At 47.5% G+C, this 25,267-nt stretch overlaps 1 protein-coding gene across 3 annotated transcripts in view; it reads right to left on the minus strand.

Moving 5' to 3' along the window:
* Positions 1-895: 895 nt before the first annotated feature.
* The window catches only part of MED16 (mediator complex subunit 16), a 28,675-nt gene continuing 4,303 nt past the window's right edge, over positions 896-25,267 (minus strand). For 2 of the 3 annotated variants that reach the window (XM_032784152.2, XM_032784486.2), the window contains exons 5-16: positions 23,663-24,094; positions 22,386-22,491; positions 21,858-22,013; positions 20,386-20,597; positions 19,564-19,770; positions 18,724-18,934; positions 17,884-18,017; positions 16,978-17,170; positions 16,484-16,700; positions 15,450-15,533; positions 9,380-9,455; positions 896-3,108 (exon numbers count right to left, since the gene is read on the minus strand). In XM_032784152.2, coding sequence (XP_032640043.1) covers positions 3,049-3,108; positions 9,380-9,455; positions 15,450-15,533; positions 16,484-16,700; positions 16,978-17,170; positions 17,884-18,017; positions 18,724-18,934; positions 19,564-19,770; positions 20,386-20,597; positions 21,858-22,013; positions 22,386-22,491; positions 23,663-24,094 — 2,088 coding nt within the window. In that variant the 3' untranslated portion in view covers positions 896-3,048. Of the gene's footprint in view, positions 3,109-9,379; positions 9,456-12,681; positions 13,528-15,449; positions 15,534-16,483; positions 16,701-16,977; positions 17,171-17,883; positions 18,018-18,723; positions 18,935-19,563; positions 19,771-20,385; positions 20,598-21,857; positions 22,014-22,385; positions 22,492-23,662; positions 24,095-25,267 lie in introns of those variants that run through there. The other variant, XM_032784564.2, reaches the window with a different exon arrangement.

The following is a 25,267-nucleotide window of genomic DNA, read 5'->3' on the forward strand; positions in this document are numbered from 1 at the left end:
ATCAGCGGGCGGAATCAAACCTGGGATCTCTGGAGCTTAGTGCATGAGCCTCTACAGCATGTGCTAAAAGCCAACTTGCTGTTAGCTAAAGCTGTGACGCAGACTCATTTGATCTCTCACTCGAAGTGGTCTCGGTGCCACTAGCTGGGACAGAACCCCACATCCAGGAGGCGTGTGGGTTACATCTGCATATGATGAGGATTCTCCTTTAGCCCAGCTGAGAGGGGCCTGGATCTGTGCCTATGGGTGCAAGTTCTGGGCCATGATGTTTTGAGGATAGTGAGTTTGTGAGGCTGAGATAGGAACCCAGAGGAAGCAGTTTTGTAGTTTTTCTTATGAGCGCCCATGCACTGAGATCAAGAGAAAAGCTGAGGGAGAGGAAAAAACACCTTGTTCTAGTCCCCACTGGCTTTGGCTTTTGAAGTCCCTCCTTGTTCATGGGAGAGGAATGTCATCCCACATCAGCCATCATGTGTCTGTCATGTGTACATATGTGTGTGCACACAACACAGGCTCTGCAGCGCGGCCATCTCTAGTCAAGTTTGGGGGCAGCAGCAGGCAGTTCCTGTGCTGGAGCACAGCAGCTGAAAGCTGCTCTCGGATGAAGGTGGAGCAGTTGGCGAGGGCCTCAGCCTCTGTTCAGGTAGGCAACAGAAAGCGAACGCCAAAGCTTTACCACTTGGGGTGGGGATAGCTGCCACTGGGCAGCCCATAGATCTGATGCCACCTTGTCTTAGACAGTGATCTCCTCTGAGCAGGCCCTGATGCAGTTCCCAAACTTTAACAACCCGTCAACCCCTTTCACTAAAATGTCAAGCCTCACAAACCCCCTCCTAAAAATGAATGTTTCCAGGGATTTTCTCATTTACCCGAGTATAAACTACAAAAGCAGTGATCTTGGCAATATAACATTTGTTTTTATGACATGCTTATCACACACTATTTATTATTAATTATTTATCATTACAGTATTTTTATTACATTATGAAAACGGCACCACTCTTCCTAGATCTCACTTTGAATAAGCCTGTTATAAGACAAGGCTCCTATGTTTCATCAAGGAGTATCATGTGAAACCAGCATGAAAGTATTTAAGAAGCCAACTCAAAGAGTTCCTCCTATACAAGCATTCAGGCCCTGAGCAGTCCAGGCAAACAACGCACGTTACAACAAAGCTTAAACTTGTTCTTCATCATAATTTTAAAAACTAGACTAGCTGCCTATTTCATTTTAAAAAACAGCCAAAAATATCCACCTCCCTTTCCATTTCTTATAAGGAGTCCTGAAGTTGCAATCTCCTCACTGTGATAGATGCTTGCTTTGATCTGCTTAGCTCTTGGAAGTCCAGGGACTCCACACTGCTGGCCCCGTGCTGCCCAGGGTCCCTAGGGACAGCTCTGTCTGCCATTAGGGAATTTTTTCCTGAGAACCCCCTGTAACGTTTTGCAAACCCCCAGTGGGTCACAAACCCCAGTTTGGGAACCACTGCCTTAATGTACCATGTTCACTGGGGTCCCCTTCCATTTCAGCCCAGTTACAGATGCTTAGGGCCCTGGTACTACTGCCCCCTCTTCCCCCCTCAATCAGCCCAGCCCTGGAGCTAAGCAGAGTTGAGTCAGGTCTATATTGGACTGGAAGTCCTCAAGGGATGAGCGGTGGCAAAGGTTGGTGTTCTTGCATCTGCCCCAGTGCTGTAGAGGGCGCTGTGCTGATGGAGGTGCAAAACTGAGCCCCTGATTCCACTTGTGTTCCTTAAAGATCCCATGGATTCATGAGGACAGGGGGGTTAATCCCCATGTCTGGGGCAAATTCAACTCAGGCCATTACAGCTGTGGAGGGGGAGCATCATTAATCTGCCCCCCTAGATTACTTAATTCAGAGTATTCAAAGTGGTGGGACGGGAGCTCAAAGCAACCAAGTGCCATTTTAGGATCCATCATGTAACCTCCTCCCATCTGCAGCTCAGGTCACATGTGGGCAAGTCAGTTTCAGGTGTCCCTGGTCCACATCCATCCCTGAATCTCATTAGAGGGGTTATAATTTGTCTTCCATCTTAATGCAAGAAATGTCTACGTCAGCTCAAAAGTGCATAGGCTGCGAGAGCTTCTTTTCTGTCAGCAGCTACTTTACAAGAAACCAGCTCAATCAATGAAAGCTCTGCTTAGGAAATGCTGTCAAGGCATCACTCTGCCCAGGTACTTAGATTGATCATCACCACGTATTTATCTGATGCAAAGCTACAGAGCTCGGTACAGAAGTTTGGAGTCAGCGTGCCTCACTCAGAACAATTCTCCCGCCTGGAAGGACCAGGTACATAATTCGGAGGTACTCAGCAAATTAAATCATCCATGCCCCAGGACTCTGGATGCTAGCAAAACAGGTCAGGCTTACCCGCCATGCACTGGGATGCATAGTTCATATTTAAGGCCAAGATCCAGCTCTTTTTTCGATGGGCGTGGACCAAGACCTCGCATCTCTGCTTTCCATTGGGCTCAGACCAGACAAGGTGTAGTTTAAAAGATCAGAGGAAAAGGCTGTGTATATGCAGTAGAGCTCTTGCTGGTGACTAATCAGAAGTGAGTAAAGTATATTACCCAGAAAAGTCACCTTCAGCTAGGAGCGTCTGCAAGGAATTCTTATTAACGTGTATAACAGGAATACCCAGAGGCCTCAGCCCAGATCAGCATTCCATTGTCTGAGGTGCTGCACAGACACATAGGAAGAGACAGTCCCTGCCCCACAGAGTTTGCAATCTCAAAAGATGTGTTGCTATCTTCATTTCACAGGCAGTGAACTAAAGCACAGCAAGATTAAGTGACTTGACAATAGTCATACAGAAACCAGTAGCAAAGCCAGAAATGGAACCCAGAACCTTCACCACCAGGCCAACCTGAACGGTGGCCCTCCCACCAGCAGAGCACATTGAAACATCCCCTTCCAGGGGCTAATAATCTGTCATAGTTTCTCCTCTGACATTTGTACTTGGGGCAGGCGATGATGCAGCAACGAGAGTGAAACATTTTGCGTCTTGGTACTTTGCAAGGCAGCTCAGCTATAAGATAGAGAGCTGAGACATTTGTTGTTTTCGTTCTTTTCTTTCAGCAGAATCTGCAAATTGCTGATAAGGGAAATAACCAGTATAGTCTCGCAGCTTAACTAGCCGTAGGAAGGAAGCAAGAGATAATCTTGGTATCACAGCACTCCCGCCTTGAGTCTATTAACAACCATTTTGGAGCGGCAGATTCCTGGATAGAAAGACGACTTCTGATTAACTCAAAGATACTAAACCTCAGCTAATTCACCCCACCCTCATTTTAAATTGCTCATGATATCTTTCATCTAAAGGGGATAAATGCTTAGCACACAAAAGGCAAGGTGTGATAACTGATCATTGGTATTACAGGAGCACAGGCAGATCCCGTTGTGCGAGGTACTGTACATATAGACAATCCCTGTCCAGACGAGCTTACAATCCAAACAGAGAAGGGTTAGGTGGAGAAACAGAGGCATAGAGACCTGCCCAACATAAGGGCACATATCACCTGATTCTCTGGCCAACACCCTACACACTCAACCACTTTGTCTCCACTGAAGGGCGTCCATAACTGCCTATTACCTGGTTTCTTGTGCCTTCCTCTGAAGCAGCTAGCCACTGACAGCGATGGCTACTGGCCCAGATGGATCACTGCTCTGATATAAGAATTGCTCTGTTTGTTATCACAGTGGCATCTAGAAACCTCAACTGAGATGCAGGTCTGTTGTACCAAGCACTCCACAGAGACATAGTGAGAGATGGTCCCTGCCCCAAAGAGCTGACAACCTAACTAGAGAGGCCAGACAAAAAGATTATTATCCCCATTTTACAGAGGAGAAACTGAGGCACAGAGAGCTGAAATGACTTGCCTAGGGTGACACTGCTGGAAAGTGGACCCACGTCTCTTGAATCCCACCCCACTGCCCCGATGTCTTACTATGTGTATGGACAGCACCTGTGTAAGGGGAGGCCACCTCGGCCAGGCCCTCTGGGCACTGCTGCAATACGAATTATTGATGGAGAGGAGTGAGATTGGAGAGGGTGGTAGAGGGGTGGGGCAGAACGGAACAGAAAAGGAATGGAATTCCTAGCCTATGGGGACACTCTTGACCACCTTGGGTCTGAATCAAGATGATATCTGTGGACTTTCTTCTCTGGCCCCAGAGTAGTAGAGAGAGAGAGAGAGAGGGGCCAGGTCACAAGCCAGGAGAACCCCTCAGTTGTATTTGTAGTTCCGCCACTAGGTGACCTTGGCCACATCCCTTTGCAAGCTATGGATGACAATCGCTGTATTAGAGCGCGGTATTATCATCTTCCTGCCATTGATGGTTTGCACGAGAAACAGCTCTGATCCCAGGAACATCCTAGCTGCATCTCTGGCAAGAAATGCAAACTGAGAAACATCATCTGGCTCCTTACAAGACAATTTAGAGACGCTGAATGACTTTGGGAGGTGAGAACAACAAACCCTGAGCAGATTAACTCAGATTTGCATAAGAGCCACAATAAGTGAGTAATTATAGCCTGACAGAAATGTGCAAGGGATCATCCTCCACCAGATGTTCAGTTATATCACCGCAACACCAATGGATTAAACCCTGGCTGCTGGTTCCTCATTGTGAGCTTGTAGGAGGCTGAGTTGGTGGAAAGACTCCGATTGACTTCAAAGGGATTTGAGTTAGGGCCCAGTCACCCCACTTTCTTGCCAATGCACACTCCACCCGACACCTCAGAGACAGCATGGCAATGTGGATTCTAAGCTGCAGCCCAAACACTGATAGCTGGAGCCCTGGGGCCCAGTCAGCCCTCTGAGCAGCCGATATTGAGACCCCAGTACAACAGAAGACACGATCTCTGATGTGTAGATTACATGGTGCATAAACTATCCCTTCCCTTTTCACAGACGGGGAAAACTGAAGCTCAGGCCAGCAAAATGCTTTGCCCAGGGTCACATAGTGGAGGGACCCAGAAATAGATCTTAGATGTCCTGGCTTACAGTCCATCCAACCGCTGGCCAGCCTGCCTGAGGTCAAACCATTTCCACCATCATTTGAGTCATCACCAGTTTCTCTGGTTAGAGTACGGTGGGGGATGGAGCTGGTCTCTAGTGCCCCACTTCCAGTGAGTCCGCAGTAGCATTCACAGTCTCCAAAAGGAGCTGGTCTAGCTGTGGGGTGGGAGCAGGGTCACTGGAGTTTGCAGGGGGGTCTCTCCATAAGAGAGAAAAAGTGCCCAAATATTAAGCAGAGGCTCTTTAAATGCAATCAAGCAGGCTGGAAAATGTCAGAAACGAGCCTCAAACAACTTAATAAAAGGAATCAAACCATGCCCTAAAAGAGTCGGCCAAAGCAACATGGGAAAGGCCCCGGAGTGTCCATGTCTGACCACTGGCTTTGAGGTGGGATCTCTCAGGCCAGGAGAATTGTCTCCAAAAGGGCGGGACTCTCTGTGAAAGCAATATTGACTAGCGACGGGTTCTGTCCACCTAGGCCATAAATAAGCCTTAGGAGGCTTCCGAATCCCCCTCCCTGCCCAAATTTCCAGATGCACAATTATGAGTAACAGTGGGATAGCAGCACCTGTGGCTCAAGCCAGCTCACTAAAACTAGCTGTGTGGATACTGTGGCTCCAGCGGCCAACCAAGATCAGAACCAGCGGGATCCAGTGGGCTTGGACTTGGGCTGCCATGGGCACACTGCTATTTTTAAGCACGCTAGCTTAAGTGAAGCTAGCGTGAGTCCGTCTACACGTGCTGGGAGGCTGCAGTGTAGACGTACCCCAATGATTTGCCCCTGCACCCCCGCCCCCAACCTTCTGTCTTGAATAAGGCCATTTCCATGACGGCAATGGAGCTGGATCCACTTACACCCCACACTGAATGTGACCCACTAATCTTTGGGTCTCAGGAGCTCATCTAGACCCAGCACCGTAGGTCGCTGGCAAACAGAACATGACGTCTCGGAGAATGACAGGGGCGCGACTAAGAAGTGAGAAGCCTGAATAACAAACATCCCAGCCTAGATCCCCAGCTGGTGTAAACTGGCATTGCTCCACTGAAATCAATGAACCAGATTTCCAGCTGGTGTCACTCTGCCCAAGCACCACTGAAATCAATGAGCTCGATTCCCACTGGGTGTCCCTCGGCATTGCTCCATTGACGTATGTTTACAGCGATTGACATCACCTGAGGATATTGGCCCCAGCAGCTCGTTGCCTGTCCGGAGGTCTGCATCCAATCAAATGCGTTGCAGGCAGCTGCTTCAAAGAGAAGTGAGAACAGCCAGCCTCGGTGCTGTCGAGATGAAGACATGACGGTAACTATGCTATTACTCCTGCCACCCCGTTTTGCCTGGGAGAGGGCCGTGACAAGAGACAAACGTTTCACAGTAACTGGTTTAACCTCTGTGCTTAGGGTGCTTACAACCTTCCCCTTAGCTGGATGGCTGAGTGGTTATTGGGACCCCTCAGGGCTAGCACCTACATGGTCTCACAGCTGAAGCACCTACAGTTCTTGCGTCTGAGCTGCAGCACAGTAGGTGTTACTGGCACCCTAGGGGCCTGGGGTACAGAGTAACCCCAGTAATTACAAGGTTAACTAGTGGACAAAAGAATGAGCCATGGCCCTTTATGGGGGTGCTTAAAAAAAAAGAGACTTTGGGGGAAATCATGACACCAGACGGACTGAAAGGAGGGAGCTCTGTTATCATGCCTGCCACCCCTACCACCTCCTGGGACCCCAGGATCCACCGTGAGACTGTTGGGCCTTCACCACCGAGAGATGTCCTGACTGGACTGGGCCGGAGAGAGGGAACCAACAACCTCACCACCTCCTCTGACTTTGGCTAAGTCCTGAACAGCATCTCTCGTGAGATGGGGGCGCCTGCCAACACCCCACCTTTCTTCCACCTTATTTCTTCTTTTTCGCTCTCCTTTTGCCTTCTGTTTAATCAGTCTGGCTCAGTTACCCAAGACTTGTCTCTTTTGCAGCACTGACCAGGGAGGTGGCTAAAAGCAACACCCTAAACAGTCCAGCACCGGTACGAGTTTGCCGGCTCTCGGGGTGACAGATCAGACCATGGGCTGTGCTCAAATTCCGCCAGCAACGAGGTTACAACTGAGCATCAGCATCACCCAGAAGTCGCATTTTCTTTTCTCTTCCCTGTTGTGGGTGTGTGTCTTAAAGGAAGCAGGATAGGACTTTAAACACAGCTCCAGCCATTCCCAACTAACTTTTTTTCTCTTCTCCCAAACATGGAATAGTTAATACTATCTTAAAGACTGTCACATGGGGCAGAGTTTCCTTATAAAAGCTCTCTCCAGCTACAGGGAAAGGGAATAAGCAATAGTGTTAAAACAAAAGCCTTACTTAATACTGTATATTTCCAACGTTTTACCTCTTGTCCCTTCTTTTTCAGTGCCTTTTATAAAAGATTATAAAGATGTTTTGACTGGTGCTTGTTTCCAAGGGAAGAGTTTTCCCTGGTGGGTATAAACAGGTGTCTCCCTTCTGCTGCGAGCAGGTGGGAGTCATTCGCCCAGGACACCTCCAGTACCCCTGAAAGTATCACGCTCAGCAAGGGCAACATGTCACAGCTGAGACACGCTCAGGGACCGAGCATGGGGTTGGGATCACATCCTCATTTTGAGTCCTGATAAGCCACATCCTTGCTCTAGAAGTCAGTTCGTTAGTGGAATCTACCACCCCAGCCGCCCTTTTCCTTGTTAAGTGGGTCTCTGCCTCATTTTTATTTCTGCTGGGAGCCAACTTTCAACCCTTCTCTCTGTAACTGGGCTGTACGGGCACTCTCAACTCAGTGCTCTGACACACCTGCCCCAAGAGTTTGGTTGATGGAGCAGCACACACTGTAATCATGTTAAAAATTTCTTTTTGTACCTGATGGAGAGCCCTGGGGACCTGAGTTTCATAGGCACGGGACCTAGGGGTGCAGCACTCCCAGGTTTTGTGTGGGGTCCTGGCCACTGACCCCACGCCCAGGTTTCCACTGCTGCCAAACCCACTCCCGGGGCTTTGCTCCCAACCCCAGCTGTGGCCCCCGCCTCAGCCCTGTGTCCCCCCAACCTCCCGGAGCCACAGCCTGGTCCTGGTCCCAGCTCTGAGGAGTGGGGGGGGTGCGGACAGGGGTAAGTGGGAGTGTGAAGTAAAAAGTTTGGGGACAACTGGTTTTCAGCACCCCCACTGTAAAAAGTATTCCTGCACCACTGCCATGCCTTGCAGATCTCCACAGAGCAGTGGTATCACAGTATGAACTTCCCCTCCCACTACCCCAGCCAGTCTGCCACCTCACCCCTTGCTGGGGAGAAACCCTCTCTAGAGTGCAGAGGCCCAGATCAGGCCTCATGATCCATTGATGCCTTGCTCTCTCGACCGGGAATGCCAAGGCCCCTACTATAGATTGTTCAAACAAGCAGGGCCAGCTGTGATGGTGAGTGTTGCCATTTGTACACCTGGACATGCAATGAGACCAGTAACCACCAATTTAAAAGGCACAGGGACCCAATTTTTAGAGGTACTGAGCAACTGCCCGAGCTATGAATGCTCAGCAGTTCTGAAATTCAGGCCTTCAGCATGTTTTCCTCCTCCATGATCATCACCTTCAGCAATTGTCATGAACAAGGGGGCTGGATCCACACCAGTGTCTATCCACTAAGTTTGGCTGTTGGTTCTCATCAGACTCTGCAGCATGGAGGAGACATGCTCTCTCTCCATCAACAATCGGCAGGTGAATTCACATGGACACCACACGTGCTTTTTTGCATCAGATCACTGGAGACTCTGCTAATGGGGAGCTGGGCAACTGACTGTTGCCCCCTGCTCCCCAATCTCATTCTTAAATCAATAGGAGATGACGGGGCAGTTTTGTTTTGATAGCTCTTAGCACTTCAGAGGGGAGGAAACTGGCTTCTATAGGGACTCAAGACCCGAGTCAAGCCAATGAGACTTAAATTTTGCTTCCTGTGCCCCCCCCCAGAAGTAGTGAATAGCCCAGTGCTCTTTGACCATACATTCATCACACCCACTGGGAGCTAGGCTCTTGCTCCGTTGTGACTGTCTTCAGTAGTTGGGCAGGGCCCTGGTGCAGAGCAGATTCTCACTAGGCTGTTTCCCCTCCCTTTATGCCCCTTTATGCTGCCAAAGTGGTGTAAAAGCACCTGAGGGTGACTGAGAATCAGGCCCTATATCCGGGCAGGCCTGCTGCTTTACAGTTTGTACGAGATCTTACGTACGCTCTAACTTGAAAGTTAACCACTTCATTTAATTCGAACACAACCCCTGATTTCATAGTCCCTCAGTCATACAGACCCCAGGATCCTGTAAAGGGATACACCTAAGCAGAGCCTTCTGGGCATGCAACAGGAGCTCAGCCAACTGCACGAACGAGGCCACAGACGACGTCTGGAGCTGAAAGCAGACGTACATTTCCTACTACAGTAGCCAAAAACCCCTCAGACCTGTCTGTGGTTAAATGCTCTTTTCAGACTTCTGCTACCCCATCCCTGAAAACTAAAACTATAAACAAGCCCCCCCCATAGCCCAGGGAACACATGAATGAACTCTTATCTGCCATGCATCTAAATGCTGAAAAACCCAGGGCAATCGTGTGTAGTTGATGCCACAAAACAGCTGAAATTAATGTGCAGTTGTTGCTGATTGAATGTACACAAGGCAATGATAGGGGAACACAATCAAGTACAGCACTTGCGCTTATTGCATTAGCATGCCCCTGCTCCCCACATTAAGATAACACTGTGCATGTACTTCAAGTACAAGGGTGATTGGGGGCAGCTAATGTCGAAAGGCAGAGGGTGGGATGGGAGATCAAATATAGTCAGTTATTCCAAGTTTTTTCCTTTTCAATGGCTAATAAATGTTGTTTTCAAGCGGCTGCCAGGTTATTTTCTTCCTAATTTGGCTAGTGATTTAACCCTTCTTTCCTAATGGAGTTAAAATTAATATGGTTTTCCAGTTCATCTCGTTTATGCACCAGGAGAACGGCATGTGCATTAGATACTTGTTTCTGCAGCACTAACGTCAGCTTATTATGCTGTTGTCTAAACTGTTCCCACAACAATAGAATTTTTAAAATAGCACAGCAGTGTAGTTCCAGGTAGCTGCTGCTGAGAGATTTAATGAAATTAATGTATGTTTGTTTCATCCACATGGCATCGCCTGTGGTCACCCAGGCTTTAAGTTCTTTTAAGGCAGGGCCTGTCTTTCTACTAAGGCAAAGGTCCCCAAACTGTGGAGTGTACCTCCTAGGGGGGTGTGGATAAACGTCCAGGGGGGTGCAGCAGGGCCCAGGACAGTCCCTACGGGGGGCAGGGAGGGAGTGCCACCCAGCCCCACCCCCAGCTGCCTACCCAGCTTCCATATCTGCCTCCAGCCTTGGCTGGGGCTCCATTCCTGGCCTGGGTCCAAGGCTAGGGGCAGGACCGGGAGCAGAACCGCACCTGGCCACAGGCCCAGCTGCTAGCCTCCACCACAGCCCAGTTGCCACTCTCCTCCCATCCCCAGCTTCTGCCTGTCTGCAGCCCCGCTCCTGGCTTGACCCACTCGCAGCTGTGGCCCCAGCCTCATCCCCCCTTACCCCATCTGCATCCCTGCTCCCAGTCCGGGCTCGGGGGGTGGGGGCGTGATCCTCAAAAGTTTGGGGACCACTCTGCTAAGGGTTTGCACAGTCCCTATTTCTAACCACACTGGGGCTGTGTGTGGCTACTGTAATACAAATAATTCATAGATTTTAACATTAGAAGAGATCCATGCGGCCAGGCCTAACACATCCAAGGGTGCTGAGAGAGTTGGTGGATGTGACTGCAGAGCCATTGGCCATTATCTTTGAAAACACGTGGCGAGCAGGGGAGGTGCCGGGCGATTGCCCATCTTTAAAAAAGGTAAAGAGAACCCAGGGAACTACAGACCAGTCAGCCTCACCTCAGTCCCTGGAAAAATCATGGAGCAGGTCCTCAAGGAATCAATTCTGAAGCACTTGGAGAAGAGGAAGTTGATCAGGAACAGTCAACATGGATTCACCCAGGGCAAGTCATGCCTGACAAACCTGATTGCCTTCTATGATAACTGGCTCTGTGGATATGGGGAAAGCAGTGGACGTGATGTATCTTGACTTTAGCAAAGCTTCTGATACAGTCTCCCACAGTATTCTTGCCAGCAAGTTAAAGAAGTATTGATTGGACGAATGGACTATAAGGTGGATAGAAAGCTGGCTAGATTGTCAGGCTCAACGGGTAGTGATCAACAGCTGAATGTCTAGATGGCAGCCGGTATCAAGTGGAGTGCCCCAGAGGTCAGTCCTGGGGCTGATTTTGTTCAACATCTTTATTAATGATCTAGATGATGGGATGGATCGCACCCTCAGCAAGTTCGCAGATGACACTAAGCGGGGGGTGAGGTAGATACGTGGGAGGGTAGGGATAGGGTCCTGAGTGACCTAGACAAATTAGAGGATTGGGCCAAAAGAAATCTGATGAGGTTCAACAAGGACAAGTGCAGAGTCCTGCACTTAGGACGGAAAAATCCCATGTGCTGCTACAGGCTGGAGACCGACTGGCTAAGCAGCAGTTCTGGGGAAAAGGACCTGAGGGTTACAGTGGACAAGATGCTGGATATGAGTCAGCAGTGTGCCCTCGTTGCCAAGAAGGCTAACAGCATATTGGGCTGCATTACTAGGAGCACCGCTAGCAGATCGAGCGAAGTGATTATTCCCCTCTATTCGGCACTGGTGAGGCCACAACTGGAGTACTGCATCCAGTTTTGGGCCCCCCACTACAGAAAGGATGTGGACAGATTGGAAAGAGTCCAGCGGAGGGCAAAGAAAATGATAAGGGGGCTGGGACACGTGACTTCTGAGAGGCTGAGAGAACTGGGCTTATTTGGTTTGCAGAAGAAAAGAGTGAGGGGAGATTTGATAGCAGCCTTCAACTACCTGAAGGGGGGTTCCAGAGAGGATGGAGCTGGGCTGTTCTCAGGGGGTGGCAGATGACAGAACAAGAAGCAATGGTCTCAAGTTGCAGTAGGGGAGGTCTAGGTTAGATATTAGCGAACATTATTTCACTAGGAAGGTCGGTGAAGCACTGGAATGGGTTCCCTAGGGAGGTGGTGGAATCTCTTTCCTTAGAGGTTTTTAAGGTCAGGCTTGACAATGCCCTGGCTGGGATGATTTAGTTGGGGACTGGTCCTGCTTTGAGCAGGGGGTTGGACTAGATGACCTCCTGAGTCTCTTCCAACCCTAATCTTCTATGATTAGATCTGGTCTGACCTCTTCTATAATATATGTAGGCTAGAGAATTTTGTCCACTAACCTTCTGTATTGAGCCCAGTAACTTGTGTTTGACTAAAGCATGTTCCATAACAGCATCCAGTCTTTGAAGTCATTAACAGATGGAAGCTTCACCACTTTCCTTGAGAGTTTGTTTCAGTGCTTAGCCACTCTTACTGTTAAAAATGTATGCCTTGTTTCTTGATTGAATGTATCTGGCTTTTAACAGCCAGCCACTGGCTTCTCCTTGGGCCTTTCTCTGCTGGAATAAAGAGCCCTGCAGTATCTGGTATTTTCTCCCTTTGAAGTTTTTCATACACGGCAATTTAGTCATGTAATAAAAGAGGAAAAAGCTTTCTGGTGATTTAAAGAGATTTTACCAAAACTTTTTGTACAAAATTAAGAGAATCATTATTTACAAGACAGCTGCTAGTTCTAGGACAGCCCTACTGCTTGTATCATCTCAGAGCAGTAATGTCCTTCTGTCACTTTCTCTGTTCCTCTGAAACAGGGAGAAATGCTCTCAATCATTAAAATAGTGATACTTTACACTGATAAAAAGCCTTTCATTGGAGGATCAAAGTGATTTATAAAGGGTACGTGTGTGTGAGCAGGGGGAAAAATCAGCATTATCCCTCTGCTTTTATAGATGGGGAAACCGAAGTTAACCAACTTGTTCCATGTTTCACAGGCTGTTGGTGGGAGAAGTCCCATTCAACTGATTTGACCATTAGATCATGCTGCCCCTTTAGAGAATGGTAGAGAAAACCATCTGGAAAGATTCCCCTCTTAATAATCTTCTCTTCCTTTCAGCTTAGAGCACAACGGAAACAAAATCAATACAGGCAAAACCAAGGAGGATGAGAATCTAACTGCTTTACATTGCATCTCTAGCAGCACTGAGTGGTTCCTTTGTTATAGCCAGATAAGGAAGAGCATTGTGTACTCTCTTAAGGTTTCAGAGGGCTGACTCTGGTTCAAATTCCCAGAGGTTTCTAAAATGGGAAGGATGCTCTGAGCTTTTCTCCCCCAACTAGTGCACGTTGTTCCCTTTTCCCCTGCAAGAGGAGATTTCAGGAGTAGCTGAGTGGCATTCTTCTCCAAAGCCCCCCACAGAGGCAGTTTTTGATCCAACGCTGTTCCCACTGTTTCACTGCTGTGGTTTTGTTGGGCGATTTCAACATGGTTACGCAGCCACATCTGAGAGAGACACGAACACAGAGAACAGGTCACCTGAAATGCAAGCTGGCACTACCAAGGGACTTTATGGACAGGTTGGGATGGTGGGATGGAGAAATCATAAGTGGGAATTAGCTTTTTGTCCTTTCCAGGTGATATTTAGGAGAATCAAAGAAACATGGAACAGGTGTTGGAAATGATCCCCAATGAAGAGGGAAGATCAAAGGACCACAAGGCTGTCTTCAAGATAATGGCTCCCGGCTGCTATTTATATGAAATGTAGCAAACACACCGGCCTTGTGAAAACAATCTGGTCTGGTGACTTTCTATTAAAGCCAACATTTAAGACCAATTTAATCATTCGTTCACTATACTATCATTGCATAATCCAGGCTCATTATTAGAAGAGAAGTGAGAGAAAGGTGTGTGACTCTAGGCCACATATTCATCATAGCAATATTGTTAAGATATGATTATGGCATAACTATGATGTATTCTAGACAAGATAAGTCATGTGACATATCATTGGAAAGGTTATGATTGACTGAATATGATTATCCTATCTGTACTACACACATCCAATTTCTTTAGTAGATTAAAGCTAGGTAATCTGCTTTAATCTGCTTACTATCCCTTACAAATCACTTAAAATTATATTTTGTAGTTAAAACTTTCTTTTGGTTTCAGAGGGGCAGCCACGTTAGTCTGTATCAGCAAAAACAATGAGGAGTCCTTGTGGCACCTTAGAGACTAACACATTTTATTTTTGTTTTGTCTAAACCACTGTGTGGAAATCATAACTGTGGGGCAGAAAGCTGTGGATATTCCTCTCCACATTGAGAGAGAGGGTGAATTTCATGAGCTTCTGCTGTACAGATTTCTGTACAAGGCAAGATGGTATAATTTGGGGTTTACCTTCCAGAGGGGGATGTGCACTTCAGTACTGGGCAGTTCCTTAGCTGAGCCTTCCCACAAAGAGCTAAATCTCAGCACCTGAGTGAAGCTCTCACTGTGTGTGTCCTGGTAAAGTGCAGTCTGAAGCTTGAGGGAAGGCTTGGCAGGCTGTACATCAGTACAGTGTTAAGGGAACCCAGGCTGATGGGTCAGGCAGGCTCAGTGGTACCCCAGTTCCAAGTGGCACTCTGGGGGGAACCTGTCACAAGGTGCCGCTTGGAAGGACTTCAAATGCAGACCCATTCTGAAAAGTGATTCTAAATATGACATTGTGTGGTTCTGTATTCATTCCCTTTCATCCACTCCAAACCTGGTACACTGAATAGTATCTCTAGCTTCCAAGCATGCAAACATAGCCCAGGGATCTTTCCTATTCATGAATAGTCGTCAGTTATAATCTGCAGGCCGAGTTCTGCCCTCAGCTTTGCCAATGCAATTGCTGTCCTTACATCCTGCACCTAAATCGATATTATCTTCAGATATAACTGAGTGCAAAACTTGGCCTTGCAATTGGAATGTAGTTAATAATTCTGCTGAGAGTGTACAAAGTGGGACAGACTCCAGCTCATTCTTCCACAGCTGGGCTGGCTTTGCAGGGCATACCAAGCAATAAACACATATAGAACAGTAAAACATTTAGTACCCCCAGGGAGCGTTGTATGGAGTAAGAATGGTGCCATTTCACAGAGTTTTCAGACTAGATCAGCACTTTAGGGATCTTAGTGAGCCCAGGGGAAAAGGGTCAGAGGAGAGCATAACCATGATGGTCTCGGCTTCCTTCCAATATCCGGGGGCATGAACATAAGCTGAGAAAGAGCCATGTACTAAAGGCAACATTTAGTCATGTTCACAGTAGTTAACGTGGAAAAAACTACCAAGGAATTGCTAACAATATAGATCTATTAGTGTATAGGCTAACACTATTCAGGGCGGTCAAGCCCTGAATAAATACAGCTGTGAATTAATGGAGTGACACATGCAGAGCTTACCGGGTACACGACTTGCACTCCTCTGTTGGATATGCCCCTAAGTGAAGCCGTCTCAAGTGGTCAATTTTTGGCTGCCCTGGTGCCCTGCATAGGAAGAAAAATGTGAGAAAACCACACTGCTGAAAAATTGTAAAAGCTGTTTCCATGATCACAGGCTCGTTACACAGAAAGCCTGAGATCCAGACAACCAAGGTTCACATGGAACTATGGACAACTGATTCCCTCTGGCAGGTGTGTCGTGTATCTCCTAATGGGGCAGTGTGATAACTCTTCTCCAAGTGTAAGGGGCTGCACTCAAGGGATTAAAGTTTTACTTCTAAACATAATGATTAACTATTCCACAGTCTCTCAAACCGCTGCCTTCTTCCTGCGAGTGAATTTCTATTATATAAATAGGAAGCATTTAACCCTCGTATCCTGGCCAAACCCCATCTTAAGAAATTACATTCTGCTTACCTAAATTCCCCCATAGTTTCAACCAAATACTGCATCTTTTCCTCCAAGTTCCCCGCTAAAACCTAACATACAAAGTTTGACAGAGAATGGCTACTATGCTCCACCCCAGAAGTGGCTGCATTTCAGTGAGGGCTGACTTGATCCCTGACCATGCAGTCTGCAAAGCAGTGAGATTTAACAAGAGGAAAGAGATAATGTAAGGTAGTGTTGCATTTTTAATTCCCATCACATTTTATTCTTTGAATTCCCATTTCAGATTCCTTAGAGTCTATGTGTCAATAAAACACTATACCCATTTTAGAGACTGAAAAATCGAGGTGCAGAGAGAGCAAGCAACTCATCTGTGGTCACAGAGTGAATTTTTGTCAGAGTCAGAGGTACTAACTTAGTTCCCTACACTAACCAATGTACCACACTCCCCTCCTTAAGAAAGGAATAGCAATTTTGACTTCTGGTCTATTTTACTGTAATCCCTAGATTACACGCCTTCCCAGAACTGAGAACAGGATCCAGGAGCCCTGATTCCCAGTCCTCTCTCTGCTCTAACCACACTACCTGCTTGTTTCAGATTTCCATACCTGACAAAGACATCAAACTGCGATGAAACAGTGTGACCAATGAGTCCAGGGGCCTTCCCGAACTGCAGCCTGATGAGCTGCTTGTTCTGCAGCTTGCTGATAATGCCGTTATTGATGGGTAACCAGTCTACATTGGGAATAAGCAACTGGCTGGGGAGAAGACAACACTCGTCAATCAGGGTATCGTCTGGCTCGCTCGGGTGAGGTTCATCGCGACCTGCATGGGAGACGAAGCACAGAAAGAACTTTCTCTAGCATGCTACTGGCTTAAAGGACAATAAATGCGGTTGCCTGCTAGTTTTCCCCTCCCCGACCCAGTAGTGCAGCTCAGGAAACCAACAAACAATCCTTTAGCCTCTCTTTCTCCTTCTGATTGCTACAGACCTACCCAGAGCCTCATCACCCCTAAGTGTTTTTCCTGTGTACAATATGCAACATCCACTGCGCACAATATAGGATGAATCTCTCTAATTCTGGGAAGTTTTGAACCTTACAGCACAGCCAGAGTTTAGTCAACAGCCTGAAGAGCAGGGACATGCTGTCCTGGGTATCTGAGGTTGCCGTGTAAACAGGGAGGCAGCTTGGCTTCAACAGGCCCCAGATCCGGATCACCACCATGAGCTCTCTAAGCATCCCCAGTGACGCGCCGTCTCGCAGGAAGCTGTGCCCTGGCCGCACAGGGGATCCCTGCAGGGAAAAGGAGGAAGGGCAGGGAAGAGAAACTTTTATGATCTGGACTCACAGACATCACCATCCGAACCATTTCCCATACAGGTGATCTAGCTAAAGTACTTATATGGCCCCCATTATTGTCATCACCTGCTAAATTTTGCAGCATGGCAAAAGTTTAGTATAGCGCCACATGTGTTTGTGCTCACTGTAGGCACCTACAGAGCAGAAGATCAGAAGTTCTAGAGTCCAACTCTGATTTCACTTACACAGGTGGTTTCTCCATTCAGAGTTACTCTGGATTTATGCTGGCATGAGCACAATACCAGGGCTTGTGGTTTCTATTCCTAGCTCTGCCACTAATTTGCTGAGTGATCATGAGTAAACCACTTTCCCTCTGTAAGAAGAAAATAATGCTATTTATAGCTAATTTATTGCTAATTATAGTCTTAATTAATGCTTGGAAAGCACTCAGAGACTTAGATGTAAGGCCCAAGGAGAAGGGCTAAGAAGGGTTACTGGGTCCTCTGCGTAGATCTGCACACTGCAAGATGAAAAGTCACGCTGAAAAAGATGTACTTGGCATTAACACTGGCTTCAGAGCAATCCATTTCTAGGACAACACACGTTGGACACATCGATTAACCCAACTGCACATGGCCACTGAATGAAAAGTGGCTTTCATTACCTGCCACACACAACGCTGCTAAAGGTGGAGGACAAGTTCTCACCTGGTTAGGTAGGCTGGCAAGTAGATAGAGCACAAAGTCTCCCACCCACTGGATGAGCTGCTGCAGGGACTGCAGGGTAGTCATCTCCAGGACAAACTCCTCTGTCTTCAGGTTAATCATCACTTTGTCAATGTCTGAAATGGAAGTAAGAGAGCTCCTAGTACTGGGAGAAAAGAGGCTCTGGGAGTTTCCACCATTGTGAACAGACTGCTCCGCTCGCTTTTAAACCCAGCTACTGACTACAAAGGCATGCAACTTTACACCTACCCTAACAGTGCAGCCCACAAAAGGCAATGTCGACCAATTGGTAAGGCACTGGGCTAGGCTGCAGGAGTCCTGGGTTCTGGTCCCAGCTCTGTCAACGGCTCTGCTGTATGTCCCTTCCCTGACTATGCCTCTGTTTCTCCTCCCACCCTTGGTCTGTCTTGTCTAATAGACTGTAAGCTCTTCAGAGGCAAGTCTCTGCCTAACTGTGAACCTGCAAGCCCGGCACTGGTTGGAGCCTCTATGTGCTATCACAGTATAGATACACACCCCTGGGGATCCTTCATGCCCAGTGCCTGTAACAGCCCACATGGAGTTGTCCACATTCTCCTATTTCATTGGTGGGCAGCTGGTCTCTGACACCATTATCTTTTGGGATTCCACCAACATGCCTCAGGTTCACAAGTGAGTGAACCTTTGCTGGGATTGGTCGTCACTAAGGTGTGGAACTCACTCCCCCAATGGAGTATCCACCCTAATCTAAGTCCCCTCAATGAAAGAATGATTCAGAAAGGGAGAGAGCTGATCATCAGTCATGCAAATAGCCGTACTGCAGCAAGGGATTCAAACCGCTACCTATGTCCGTAATCTTGGAGCAGATCTCGGTGAGCCGGTCACCAGGGCTCTTGTCTGGAGTGTTCAGGAAGTGCGGGCGGAGCAGCGATTTCAAGGTGCAGCTGATGGCGATCAGAAATAGCTTAGCATGATAGTCACACACGCGTGCCACCGTGTTGGAGGAAAGCTTGCAAAGAGAGGCCTTCATGGCAACGATGCGGGTAGAGAGAACCTGTTTGACAGGGACACACAAGGATGGGCACAGAAACAAGATCAGATTTAGAATGAACCTACTTAAAATAAAAACCTGCTACTCCCCAAAGCCCATTTCCTCTCTCTAGACATCACCCTGAGGAATGAATGCTGGTTTCCGTCTGTAGCACCACTGGCCACAGTACCATTCACATCAGCAACAGGCCTTACCAGCCTACTAGGAGTTTCTGAGAGCTGCTACAGGGCAGAAGCTGCTGAAATCTAATACTCTTAAGGCAGAGTAGCCAAGACAGGGGTACCAACCATATGCTTAAAATGCTAAGTAAGAATAAACCAGCAATGCTCTATCATTGGGGCAACCCATTAGACACTAGACAGTACAGTGAGTTCATGCATAAGAATTCTCTGCACAGCCCTTCACATGCTGAAGTCATATGCCCTTCCCAATCACTCCAAGCCCCCAACAGTACATAAGTACCAGATTCGGAGAGGCAGTGTAGCCTAGTAGTTAAAGTAACCCGTGGAAGTTTACTGGAAACCAGTTAACCCTGGAAATTAACATCCCCCCCATCTACTCCTGATCCTGGACTCCCCTTTTACCAGTCCACACTCTGCACTGGACCTAGCGTGCCTCTGCTGTTCTCTCACCTGCTGCAGGGCTGCATTCTGGCGCATATACTCCTCATGCAGCTTCTCCACCAGGTTCTGCACCATGTTGGGTTGAACATGGAGCAGGATATCCCACCAGTCGTACCCTGTCACCATGCAATATTCCAGCAGGAAGAGCAGGTGGCGAAGAGACATGTTCATGTCCAGCACATGACCCATGGAGGGAGAGATCCGGAGCATGCTCAGCTGACAAAAGGAAAGGGAACACACATCAAGAGGATCCATCCATTTTAAGGGACTAACAGAATTCGAGTGGCAGGAGATCAGACAAAGTTATCACTGATCTACAAAGCCTCCAACAGTGAACAGTGTCAGCAAAGTCCCAGCAAGTTTTGTCTACACTACACCCTGCAAATGTACCTCCGCTATGCTCTGTGGAGACAATCTCCCAGGATACGGGCACTTCAGTCTCCATTGCAGTCTCAGACTTAGCTTCTCTGTTAAAACTCTCAACAAGAGGCCAGTTCTGGAGAGAGGTGTGAAAACTGGACTGAGACCTAAAACTCATTCCACACAAGTTAATGGACTGTATATCTGACAACAACAATTTTTAGTTACTACTGAGCTGGAGATACAGTTCTGTTAAACAAAGGGAAAATGCAGGCTCTATCTTGGAAAAGACTCTCTACTGGCAAGATCAAATGGACTTGTAATAATGTCCCCTGGGAACTCCTGGAAGACCCATTGCTTGAGCCATGTAAGAGCAAGCAGAGCAGAGTCCCGGCGAACGGAAGGGAGTTTGTCTTGGCCTAGAAGAGCTAATAGGTCTTTTCCCACATCTAATATAACAAGGCAAAGTACCTTGCCATGGTTATCAATCCCGACCAGGGCCAGCGAAGTCCAGGAGAGCTGCATGGCTTTGAAGTGAACCAAAGGACCAGCTGCCCGCTGCCTTTTGATTGCCTGCTCATCCACTGGGCGCTGAGAGGAAGAACCATAGAACACTGCCATGGTCTGCAAGGATAGGCGATGAACTATGTGGACGCTACCATCGTGGAAGGCCAAAGCAAGACCTGAGGGCAAGAAATATCTGGGGTTTAGCAAGTGACTCCTATTAGCGCAACCCATCCCACCCCCATAAGACACAGACAGTCGTCACAAAGCCAAACAGCAGACAGCCCAATGGTCTCCAGGCTACCAGAAGCCTTTCTTCCCCGTTCTGCCCCACATTTTTACAGCAATAAGAATACTTGGCTCTTCTGCAGGATCCCAAAGTACCTTGCAAACATTAAGACTCCATCTCACTGGGAGGTGGGTACACAGTACAGCCATGCTGGTGTGTGTTAAACACTGATGCACTCAGCCCCATACAGGGGGAAAAGCAAAGGTGGACCCTGTCTCCCAAGCCCTACAGTCTAAGAGTACATCCGCACTGGAACAGAGGTGTGATTTCCAGCTTGGACGGACGTACACACGCTAGCTTTGATCTACCTAGCATGCTAAAAATAGCAGTGAAGCCGCAGCAGCAGGGCAGGCTAACCACCTGAGTACGTACCAAGCGTCTCAGACAGGATCGTGCTTGGCGTCCTCCCACTTTCACTGCTGTTTTTAGCAAGCTACCTGAATCAAAGTTAGTGTGCGTACATCTACCCGAACTAGAAATTACACACCCAGCTGCAGTGATCGGCACTGGATAAACTGAGGCTGGAAAGGGGTTAAAGGCCTGATCTATAGAGCACCTGCTGCTCCCACTGACTCCACAGGGGAGTTATGGGTGCTCAGCATATTGGAAAAGCAAACGTTATTCTAATCAGGTCCTTGTCCTGACCTATCACTGTGGTACCTGAACACCCTAAGTGATTTGCCCAAGTTCACCCAGCAAGACAGTAGCAGAACCAAGAAAAGAACACAGAAATCCTGACTCTCATCCTCCACTCTAACCGCTGTATAGTATCCCTCCTCAACAGCACTGCCTGCACAGCTGAGAACAGGAGCCCAGACCTTTCTAGGTTTCTTCAGTCCTCACTAGTAGACATGCAGAAAGTCCTTTCATGTTGGGATACAGTGACAGAAGCCTCAGGCATCCCAACACGGTTACAACAGCTCCTCCTGAGGAAGCTTTTCCTCACTGCTAGGAGGATGTACTCATCCCCACTGGCAACAGACTCAGTCCAGTTTTAAAGGACTTCTTCATTCCTGCAGGGCATCTTCTTTCAAGAAACACACAAACACACTCCAAAATAACTGGGGCTCTCTCTGTTCATAGGTGAGATGAACAGAGGCAGCAAAAACTTCTATCTGCAGCCAGATGATCAGAAAAGAAGCCTCCTCACCCAGTCCAGGGAAGAATTTGGTGTCATTGGCCACTTTCAGATCAGTATTGGTTAGGGAGATTGGCAGTTTCGGCAAAGCCACAGCTGAAACACGATCCAAATCATTGGTGGCAGAGAGAATCCGCCATTTCAGTATCATCGGCTGCTTGTCTCCAACTTGAAAGAAAAAACAAACAAAACAAATGACAGAATTTCACTTAAAAAAGTCTGAGAAAGTGTCATAGATGTCCTAGTCTTGAATTCTCTCCCCCACCCCCACCCCCTAAAAAAAATGCTTGGAATTAAACATTGATAATAAGTTTATTCACTCAGACTGATGCATTTTTATAGACTCATTAGTTTTACAAAAAAGTTGTGGTTTTTCCCCCCCTAAATCCATCATGACAGAGGGCTTCCAGTGGTGATAAACCAAATGCATAAAAGAATAAAGGATGAGATTTTGCGTTCTGAGTCAAGAGTTTACACTAAGTTTTGATTTTCCTTGGGCTCTGCTCTTGTTTCTGAGGAGCATCAGCTGCTGAAACTCACCCACAGGAGAGATCTGTTGGAAGATGTTATTGACTGGCAAGCCCTCTTTCCGGAGGGACCAGCACTCCACGATGCTGCTGTTCTGGTTGGAGGCACAGAGCAGCACCTTCAAAGCAGAAAGGAATTGTCAAACCAGGCACAGCTATAAAACTGTGTCTTTCATGTCCATCCTCTAGACCAAAAGGGGGAAGGGGGAGATTTGCCACTGTAATTGTCTGCATGAAATTCAGAATAGGAAAATGCAGAGTACAGGGTGAAAAAGTGAAAAACGGATGTTTTGCAACACACAAAGTTCCAAGATCTTCCTTGAATGTTTAACCCTCTGCACCCTTATGAGACAGACATCACAGGCAGAACTTTGACAGGCATATCTAGCAACTGTCACACCCTTTACCCTTTCAAATTATGAACACTATGCCCTGTTTCTTCTCCCACAAGTCTGTAAAATGCAGCTCTTCTCAATGCCAGGAGAAAACAAAATCATAAAATCAGACAACAGGAATTGAACTGAACATTATTACAGGTAAGAGCCCTATAAACTGTATTCATCTCCTTAGTCACAGGACATTTACTCAGATCTCTGAGATAATGTGCTCCACCCTCACCTGGAGAAAACAGCTAGAAGTGGGCAGTCTGGTCTTTATCATCAGTAAATTCTTGGCCCCCTGCTGAGACTGCCAAACTGCTACCAATTATGACGACAGCTGTGAAAGACACCCATCCACTGCCAAGCTGACTTACGCCATCAAATCATTTCAGACAGACCAAGAGTGTCCAAGTGCTTTAAGCGTTATTGACCTGGGCTGGCTTTGAAGCAGTGAAACCCACCCAACTGAAAGACTCCATATCCCAGAATCCCATGAACAGTCTAGTGCCCCTCAAGATCAGCTATCTGTTTGACCAGTCTCCCAACAGAGAAATAATAACCAGGACCAGTAAGAGTATGGTTTTTCAAACTGCCTTTCCATGACTCAGAGCCCAGCTATTACGCTCTAAAACACCAGAGTGTAACACGTCACACAAACCTCTCACAATTAGGTCCAACCACCAGAGTCTAGCTCCGAGGCAGTGAACCAGGAATGCAGTGGAGCATTGCACGAAAAGACCTGTGTGCATTGGTGGAGCTGGTGGGCAGCCCTAGATTGGCACAGCAGATGGGCTACTGGTTACTGCAACAGCAAAGCTGTAGGAAGGAGTTTATAGATCCAGTGGGTCCTTCCCTTTCCTAAGCATTTAACTCTTGGAATGCCAGTGTAACATAGGAGGAGGGAGCTCACCTGCTCGGACATGTCCCTGGCGAGGAATTTCAGGTGAGTGATGGCTGGATACTTGTCCTTGCGGGCTGGGTCCGTAGTGCACCGCATGAAAAGGGAGGGCAGAATCTCTGTGTCAATTTTGCATTTCTCGTTCACTACGCTGACGCAGACCTTGTAAAACTGGACGGGAGAGGTGCTGCTGCCATCCGAGGTGGCTACCACGATGTTTCCCCCACCCGTGAAGGCAATGTCCGCCAGGGCGACACGGCAGCGCAGACGGCACAGGCTCTCCGTGGATGTCAGCACTTGCCCATTGGGCTTGAGGAGAGAGACTGTCACGAGGCCGCTGATGGTCACAGCGATCCAGCCTTCCATGGGCTTCCCACCAAACAGAGTCAGGGAGGGAGAGAATTTGACCCGGGAAAACTTCTCGCCGAAGTTCGATGCTCCGGACTGTGAATGGAGATTAACACACACACAGAGGTTTCATCCTAGGGTTGAACGACTCTGCCATTACCTGAGTCTCCTTCTAATATCACTGCGACATGGTCTAGAGCAGTGATACTCAGACTTCAGTGGTACAGGAGACAAATCAGCTATCAACATTATCCAAAAGAGCCACAGTAGTGTTAATTCATTGTTTCATTTACTATATCTATCTATAATTATTCTCACAGCAAAAGGGCTGAGCAAATAGTATTATTTTATCTACTAAAATTATTTAATAACACAGTAAAAATGCCCTGATTGGTTAATAATTAAATCACTGTGTTTTAATATAATGTGCTGCAGAGAGCCGCAGGAGACACATTAAAGAACCACTTGTAGCTCACAAGCCTAGGTCTGAGTATCACTGGCCTAGAAAGTTAAGCAGGGGATTAGGAATCAGGACATTGAATTCTTATTCCTGACCTTGCCATTTTCTCACTCTGTGACCCTGGATAAGTACTTTCGCCTCTCTGTGACCGAGTTGTCGTCATTTGACACATAGCTGGGGGAAAATATCAACAGCTTTTTAAAGCTGAGCTCCTCTGGTGAAAGGTGTAATGGAAATGCAGAGGGTCCATATTAGGTACATGTGCTGTGAGCCAATAAAGGTCTATTTGCCTCCTTTTTTGTCCCTCGGAAGAGTAAAGCTAAGCTTCTTCTGTCCTAGCAGCAGCACTGTGCTGGATAGAATGCATCAGACTAGAGTAGAAAATGAGTTAAGTTTAGGCTGTTGGCTTGAGCAGAGAATGGGAACCACAGTTCTCTCATTCCTGCTCCTACACCAACTTACTATGCAACCTTGGGCAAGGCATTTTGCAGTAAAATGGGACAAATATTTATCTCATTGGCGTATCGAGAGGGTTGTGTATTATGAGACGTCCTGTGGAATGGAAGGTTTGCCAAAGCCCCCGGATCGTCTCTGGAATCAGGGAGATATTCCAGATCAGGCAGGCTATATGGTATGCATATGGTCCCCATTACTAAGCACATCTTACAATTCTGAAAGCATTTATCCTCACAACATCCGGTGAGATAGGCCAATGCTAGTCTCCGCATTGTACAGCAGGCAGAGAGACTAAGGCTATGTCTACACTACAGGATAAATTTGAATTAGCTTAAACCAGTTTTATAAAACAG

This window comes from Chelonoidis abingdonii, chromosome 11 (genome assembly GCF_003597395.2).
Source record: "Chelonoidis abingdonii isolate Lonesome George chromosome 11, CheloAbing_2.0, whole genome shotgun sequence".
In the NCBI taxonomy this organism is placed as follows: domain Eukaryota; kingdom Metazoa; phylum Chordata; order Testudines; family Testudinidae; genus Chelonoidis; species Chelonoidis abingdonii.